The sequence below is a fragment of the Salvelinus sp. IW2-2015 genome, unplaced genomic scaffold, assembly GCF_002910315.2.
Source record: "Salvelinus sp. IW2-2015 unplaced genomic scaffold, ASM291031v2 Un_scaffold5642, whole genome shotgun sequence".
In the NCBI taxonomy this organism is placed as follows: Eukaryota; Metazoa; Chordata; class Actinopteri; order Salmoniformes; family Salmonidae; genus Salvelinus; species Salvelinus sp. IW2-2015.
In genome coordinates this window covers 71684-80213 of record NW_019946907.1, presented here as the reverse complement: position 1 = coordinate 80213, position 8530 = coordinate 71684, and the positions used below count along the sequence as shown (strand labels likewise).

Sequence of the window (8530 nt, the reverse complement as noted above, 5' to 3'; positions counted from 1 at the left end):
CAAGTCTTACCTTCTCATCATGGATTTGAAAATACTAACATGGTGAACACATCCCTCTAGACCTAACACTTGAAATACTTTTACATTTTGAGGTAGAAACAAGTTACACTTTTAAGAAAGAATTACTTCGACACACCCTTAGGTTCCAGAAGCTAACATGGTAATGTTCTGTTCTCGTTATAATTCAAGTAAGGAAACTTCAAACCTGGTCCCCATCTTGTGCTCTTTATTGTTGATCTGATAGCCATAGCTACTGCCTCCACACAAGCCACAGCCGATGCACCATGGTATCCACCACGAAGCGGAAACAACGCAGGATAGCTACTCCAAGATCCCCCTTCTTTCACCTGAACAAAAAACAAGACAACAACACACCCAACCAGACTTTGAAATTGACCAACCAGACTGGGAGTTACCAAACCAGACTTGGAGTGAAACCAACCACCTGGGGAGTGACCCAACAACTTTGTACTGACAACCAAGGGGAGTACCAACCAGACGGATGCGGGATACAAACATTCACTATAATTTATAAGCAAGTTTACTCAAACCTGTACCTGGTCTTCTGTGTCTACAAGTCCTCGTCCTCCCTCAGGTGGGTTTCTCACTGAGTTCCTGGACAGCTATCTCTACTCAGACAACTTGAAGGTGTTTGGACCCTTAGTGATGGGGATTGGCATCTTCCTCTTCATCTGCGCTAACGCTGTGCTTCACGAGAACAGAGACCAGAAGACCAAAGTCATCAACCTCAGAGATATCTACTCCACGGTCATCGACCTCCACAGCACACGGACCAAGGACTACTCGCCGATTAACGGACTAGTGAACTATGTGCAGTCCAGGGGCAGTGTGGACATAAATTCGGGTTCGTTCAATCCTGGCGAGATGCTAGAGCTTGGTCGCAGCCCTTGGCCCTCCACTACCGTGTCAAGCCACCAGGAGGMGTTAGGTAGCAGTGAGCAGCAGTATAGACGACCGTCAATGGCGGGCCGGCAGCGGAGCTGGTCCAGAGATCACCAGACGTTCCCGGAAAGTGTGTATAGCATCTACAGAGACCAGAAGCGCAGGTACAGTAGACCTACAAGTCTGTTGTTTTAAAATGTGTGATTTTGTCTGCATGTACAGTACCAGTCAAAATGTGACACACCTACTCATTCCAGAGTTTTTCTTTATTTTTTTTACTATTTTCTACATTGTAGAATAATAGTGAAGACATCAAAACTAGGTAATAACTCATATGGAATCATGTAGTAAACAAAAAAGTGTTAAACAAATTAAAAATGTATTTTATATTTGAGATTCTTCGAAGTAGCCACCCTTTGCCTTGACTACAGCTTTGCACACACTTGGCATTCTCTCAACCAGCTTCATGAGTTAGTCACCTGGAAGGCATTTCAATTAACAGGTGTGCCTTGTTAAAAGTTCATTTGTGGAATTTCTTTCCTTCTTAATGCATTTGAGCCAATCAGTTGTGTTGTGACAAGGTATGGGTGGTATACAGAAGATAGCTCTATCTGGTAAAATACAGAGTCCATTTTATGGCAAGAACAACTCAAATAAGCAAAGTGAAACGACTGTCAATCATTACTTTAAGACATGAAGGTCAGTCAATCCCGAAAATGTCAAGACCTTTGAAAGTGTCTTCAAGTGCAATGACAAAAACCATCAGCCGCTATGATGAAACTGGCTCTAATGAGGACCGCCACAGGAAAGGAAGACCCAGAGTTACCGCTGCTGCAGAGGATAAGTTCATTCGAGTTACCAGTCTCAGCTCAAATAAATGCTTCACAGAGTTCAAGTAACACACACATCTCAACATCAACTGTTCAGAGGAGACGGCGTAAATCAGGCCTTCGTGGTCAAATTGCTGCAAAGAAGCCACTACTATTTTATTTTATCTAACCTTTTATTTAACTAGGCAAGTCAGTTAAGAACACATTCTTATTTACAATGACGGCCTACCCCGGCCAAACCCAGGCGACGCTGGGGCCAATTGTGTGCCGCCCTATGGGACTCCCAATCACGACCGGTTGTGATACAGCCCAGGATTGAACCAGGCTCTGTAGTGATGTGATAGTACTGAAATGAGGTGCCTTAGACCGCTGCATCACTACTAAAGGACACCAATAAGAAGAAGAGACTGCTTGGGCCAAGAAACATGAGCAATGGACATTAGACTGGTGGAAATCTGTCCTTTGGTCGGATGAGTCTAAATTTGAGATTTTTGGTTCCAACCGCCGTGTCTTTGTGAGACGCAGAGTAGGTGAACGGATGACCTCCACATTTGTGGTTCCCACCGTGAAGCATAGAGGAGGAGGTGTGATGGTGTGGGGATCCTTTGCTGGTGACACTGTCAGTGATTTATTTAGAGTTCAAGGCACACTTTAACCAGCATGGCTACCACAGCATTCTGCAGCGATACGCCATCCCATCTGGTTTGAGCTTAGTGGGACTATCATTTGTTTTTCAACAGGATAATGACCCAACACATCTTCAGGCTGTGCTCAGAATATGTGGGAAGTCCTTCAAGGCTGTTNAGTCTGTTGTTTTAAAATGTGTGATTTTGTCTGCATGTACAGTACCAGTCAAAATGTGACACACCTACTCATTCCAGAGTTTTTCTTTATTTTTTACTATTTTCTACATTGTAGAATAATACTGAAGACATCAAAACTATGAAATAACACATATGGAATCATGTAGTAAACAAAAAAGTGTTAAACAAATTAAAAATGTATTTTATATTTGAGATTCTACGAAGTAGCCACCCTTTGCCTTGATGACAGCTTTGCACACACTTGGCATTCTCTCAACCAGCTTCATGAGTTAGTCAACTGGAATGAAATTCAATTAACAGACGTGCCTTGTTAAAAGTTAATTTGTGGAATTTCTTTCCTTGTTAATGCGTTTGAGCCAATCAGTTGTGTTGTGACAAGGTATGGGTGGTATACAGAAGATAGCCCTATTTGGTAAAATACAGAGTCCATTTTATGGCAAGAACAGCTCAAATAAACAAAGTGAAACAACTGTCAATCATTACTTTAAGACATGAAGGTCAGTCAATCCCGAAAATGTCAAGACCTTTTAAAGTTTCTTCAAGTGCAGTGACAAAATCCATCAGCCGCTATGATGAAACTGGCTCTCATGAGGAGCGCCACAGGAATGGAAGACCCAGACTTACCTCTGCTGCAGAGGATAAATTCATTAGAGTTGCCAGCGACAGAAATTGCAGCCCAAATATATGCTTCACAGAGTTCAAGTAACAGACACATCTCAACATCAACTGTTCAGAGGAGACTGTGTGTATCAGGCCTTCATGGTCGAATTGCTGCAAAGAATTGCTGCAAACGGCGGTTCCTACCGCCGTGTCTTTGTGAGATGCAGAGTAGGTGAATGGATGATCTCCGCATGTGTGGTTCCCACCGTGAAGCATGGAGGAGGAGGTGTGATGGTGTGGGGGTGCTTTGCTGGTGACACTGTCAGTGATTTATTTAGAGTACAAGGCACACTTAACCAGCATGGCTACCACAGCATTCTGCAGCGGTACGCCATCCCATCTGGTTTGCGCTTAGTGGGACTATCATTTGTTTTTCAACAGGATAATGACCCAACACATCTTCAGGCTGTGCTCAGAATATGTGGGAATCTTCAGGCGTTTGGAAAGCATTCCTCATGAAGCTGGTTGAGAGAATGCCAAGAGTATGCAAAGCTGTCATCGAGGCAAAGGGTGGCTACTTGGAAGAATCTAAAATCACTTTTTTTGTTCCTATGATTTCATATGTGTTACTCATAGTTTTGATGTCTTCACTATTTTCTACAATGTAGAAAATAGTAAATAAATAAAGAAAAAACCCTTGAATGTGTGTGTCCAAACCTTTGACTGGTTCTGTATATTTTTATAGCCTCGTTCGACCCATCCTGATTAGACAAGATCACATTCTTATAACTGGTGGTCTGGGCGGGCAGGTGTTTTTTTATGATAAAATGTGGAATATTAATGGTATATACGCAATTTTACAGTGGCATTCAGACCACTTGACTTTTTTCACATTTTGTTACATTACAAGCCTTTTTTCAATTGATTAAATACATGTTTTTCCCCATCAATCTACACACAATACCCCATAACTGACAAGCGAAAACAGGTTTTATCATTTTTATATAATAAATAAATAACGTATTTACTTAAGTTTTCAGACCCTTTGCTATGAGACTCGAAATTGAGCTCAGGTGCATCCTGTTTACATTGATCATCTTATGATGTTTCTACGAGTTGATTGGAGTCCACCTGTGGTAATTTCAATTGATTGGACATGATTTGGAAAGGTACACACGTCTATATAAGGTCCTACATTTGACAGTGCATGTCAGAGCAAACAAAGGTCGAATGTATTGTCCGTAGAGCTCCGAGACAGGATTGTGTCCGAGGTACAGATCTGGGGAAAGGTACCAAAAAATGTCTGCAGTTGAAGGTCTCCAAGAACACAGCGGCCTCCATCATTCTTATATGGAAGAAGTTTGGAACCACCAAGTCTCTTCCTAGAGCTGGCCGCGGCCAAACTGAGCAATCGGGGGAGAAGGGCCTTGGTCAGGGAGATTCTGTTCCTTAGATGTGTGGTAGATCAGATTCTGTGTCTCTAGATGTGTGTAGATCAGATTCTGTCCCTCTAGATATGTGTAGATCAGATTTCTGTTCCTCTAGATGTGTGTAGATCAGATTCTGTTCCTCACGATGTGTGTAGAGTTCAGATTCTGTCCCTCTACGATGTGTGTAGATCAGATTCTGTCCTCTAGATGTGTGTAGATGCAGATTTCCTGTTCTCTAGATGTGTGGTAGATCAGATTCCTGTTCCTCTAGATGTGTGTAGATCAGATTCTGTTCTCTAGATGTGTGCAGATCAGATTCTGTTCCCTAGATATGTGTAGATCAGATTCTGTTTTATAGATATGAGCATATCACATTCTTGCTCACATTCTTGCTCTCACATTGCATGATCCGGATGGTCGAACGAGGCTACATTGTATGTTGTTTTTGTATGCTGCAAAATGAATTGCCTCATGAAGACATAAACGTGTTCTAACCTATTCTAAACGAATGCTTGGTTCATGTTTTAATCAGGTGGACCAGGCGCCCTGAGGGGATAAAAAAGTTGTATTGAATTTACCTGAATTAAAGTTTTCTAATCTTATTTTGTCTAATCTAATCAGGTGTTCAGAGCAGACACCCTACCCCAGGCAGTGGGACTCAGAGCAGCCTCGTACGCCCAGACAGTGGGACTCAGAGCAGGCGACATACCACAGACAGTGGGACTCAGACCAGGCCTCGTACCCAGGCAGTGGACTCAGAGCAGGCCTCGTACCCCAGACAGCGGGACTCAGAGCAGGCCTCGTACCCCAGGCAGTGGGACTCAGAGCAGGCCTCGTACCCCAGGCAGCGGGACTCAGAGCAGGCCTCGTACCCCCAGGCAGTGGGAACTCAGAGCAGGCCTCGTACCCCAGAGCGGGACTCAGAGCAGGCCTCGTACCCCAGGCAGGCGGACTCAGAGCAGGCCTCGTACCCCAGCAGTGGGACTCAGAGCAGGCTCTCGTACCCCAGCGGGACTCAGAGCAGGCCTCGGTACTTCCAGACAGCGAGACTCAGAGCAGGTCTCGTACACCAGACAGCGGGACTCAGAGCAGGCCTCGTACCTCAGGCAGTGGGAGGGTGCAGCATCCATTGTCAGTTCTTCTTTTAACGCCTTCACCCTCCCGATCATCACACTTAACAACTGTGCAGTGGAGGAGGGGGGACAGGCCGAGAGAGAGGAGGAAGAGACCATAGATGTGAAGGATTTTAGTGGAAATGGGATTGAGCAAGAGCAAGTAGCAGGTTATAGTCAAAGTCTGGATACTACAGAGAAGGATTCTTCAAGGAGGACATCGATGAATCCCCAGGAATCCTATAGTCAAAGTCTGGATACTACAGAGAAGGATTCTTCAAGGAGGACATCGATGAATCCCCAGGAATCCTATAGTCAAAGTCTGGGTACTAAAGAGACGGAGTCTTCAAGGAGGACCTCGATGAATCCCCAGGAATCCTATAGTCAATGTCTGTGTACTAAAGAGACGGAGTCTTCAAGGAGGACCTCGATGAATCCCCGGGAATATGAGGGTGGTACCGTCATGACCCTAACCGAACCAGATGAGGCGCTACAAGTACAGACCCTCACCCCACAAGGCTACCAACTGTTCCCCCCATCTCCCGTTTTCAGGGCGATGACGGGGATGGGATCTCGCCTGTCACTCAACTCCCTCTCCAGCGCAGGGGGGGACCAGCCCCAGTCGGYGCGACGATGCAGCCTCACCGTGGCCGTCTGTCGTCAAGGCGACCGGGCTCGTCGGTACAGCTGTACGCGTCTGGAGCGTTCGAACAGTAAGGGATACATCAAACTGGAAACAGTGGACGGAGATTCCTTCGAGGCACCAGATGTAATGACTTCCTGTGTGCCTGACTCGAATCAGGAAGAAGAAGTAGTAGCAGAATCAGAAGCAGCTCAAGGAAAAAGAGAGAGGGTGAGAGTCACCCTTAGCTCTTCTTTAACAGAACTCTAGACAGATCTGTCTCAATCGTCATGTCAATCTCTTTAGACAGGGATCRAAACTGACCTATAGAGTCAAGGTACAGCCAGAAGGAACTCGGGAGAGGAGAGTTACATAACTCTTCACGACACATAAACTCTAGACAGATCTCTACACAGAACTCTAGAACTATCTCTTCGTGTCTCATCATTGTAGATGGATGTTATAGGCAGTAGAAGACAGGGATCAAAACTGACCTATAGAGTCAAGGTGCAGCCAGAAGGATGTCTGGAGATCAGAGACAGGGAGAAGGAGAGGGAGAGAGAGAGACGAGAGGGAGGGGAGAGAGAGGGAGGGGAGAGAAAAGGAGAGGGAGAGAGAGGGAGGGGAGAGAGAAGGAGATGGAGAGAGAAGGGAGAGAGACATGGTGCACCCAGAAGGAGATCAGGGAGACAGACGGGAAAGAAGAGGGAGAAAGAGAAGGTGTGATGGAAATAGCCCCCACTTCTTCAACAGAGTTGTAATGTTCAACACCAATTAGGGTCCCCTGGAGAACATGGACCGAAACTATGGTTCCTACAGAACTATAGACAGAACTCTGTCCGGTCATTTCTATGTAAGCGATAAACAACAATGGTCTGTACATTTCTCTGAAAAATATACCACGACGCAGAGAAGCAGTATATTATATATCTACTGTACCAGTCAAAAGTTTGGACACACCTACTCATTCCAGGGTTTTTAATAAATGCTTCACRGAGTTCAGGTAACAGACACATCTCAACATCAACTATTCAGAGGAGACTGCGTGAATCAGACCGTCATGGTTGAATTGTTTCAAAGAAACCACTACTAAAGGACACCAATAATAAGAAGAGACTTGCTTGGGCCAAGAAACACGAACAATGGACATTAGACCGGTGGAAATCTGTCCTTTTGGTCTGATGAGTGATTCCATATGTGTTATTTCATAGTTTTGATGTCTTCACTATTATTCTACAATGTAGAAATAAGGAAAAAAATAAAGAACAACCCTGGAATGAGTAGGTGTGTCCAAACTTTGGACTGGTACTGTATATAATACCCATTCATTTATGATTGAGGCATTTTCTGTAGCTGGGTCTATACAGGTCCATACAGGTGTATACAGGTCCATACAGGTGTATACATGAGAGCCCTTATCAGAAAGCCATGGGGAAACAGTGATGTTTCACTTTTCAGAATAAAAACACGAGAAAGACTCTTTAAAACCACAAAATAACTCCATATTCAGATCAAACTATTCAATTTTTTTGTAATGTAGCAACAGCAAATACTTTCAATAGAAAAAGACGTAGATACTATTTGTTTAAACAAACAAAAATGTTGTGTAGATTTGAATAGCACCTATTTGAAAGAAAAATGTTTTGTATAACTGGAGAGAAAATTAGAATAAATTATGATGTTCTGAAATCTTCTTCCTTTGCAAATAAAACTGTTCTACAAAATAAGTTTTATTTTAGATAGGTATTGTTATGAGGTTTTAATAGCTGTCAGAAATTCAGGTAGAATAGAGTTCAGATTTGATAAAAATTATGTTAACTGTTGGACCATGTTTAATTATGAATGAATAAAGTTATAATATATAATAGAATAGAATATAGTTGAGACATTACAATAAAAAATGTAGATCTTTGATGTTGTGTTATTGCTTTCCCTATAACAGCAGAAATATTAACGTTTACACACACTCTCTCTCTCTCTCTCTCAATTCAATTCAATTCAATTCAAGGGGCTTTATTGGCATGGGAAACATGTGTTAACATTGCCAAAGCAAGTGAGGTAGATATTATACAAAAGTGAAATAAACAATCAAAATTAACAGTAAACATTACACATACAGAAGTTTCAAAGCAATAAAGACATTACAAATGTCATATTATATATATACAGTGTTGTAGCAATGTATAAATGGTTAAAGCACACAAGTTAA

The 8530-nt window shown here is 43.2% G+C and overlaps 1 protein-coding gene across 1 annotated transcript; it reads left to right on the top strand.

Annotated features, from left to right (window-relative positions):
* Positions 1-536: 536 nt before the first annotated feature.
* Positions 537-8517, top strand: LOC139026733 (uncharacterized; the record flags this gene model as incomplete). The annotated part of the gene is made up of 3 exons (XM_070442044.1): positions 537-1067; positions 5209-5587; positions 5632-8517. Coding segments are annotated over 3 exons (1870 nt in total), but the record flags the coding sequence as incomplete, so codon positions are not given.
* Positions 8518-8530: the final 13 nt, after the last annotated feature.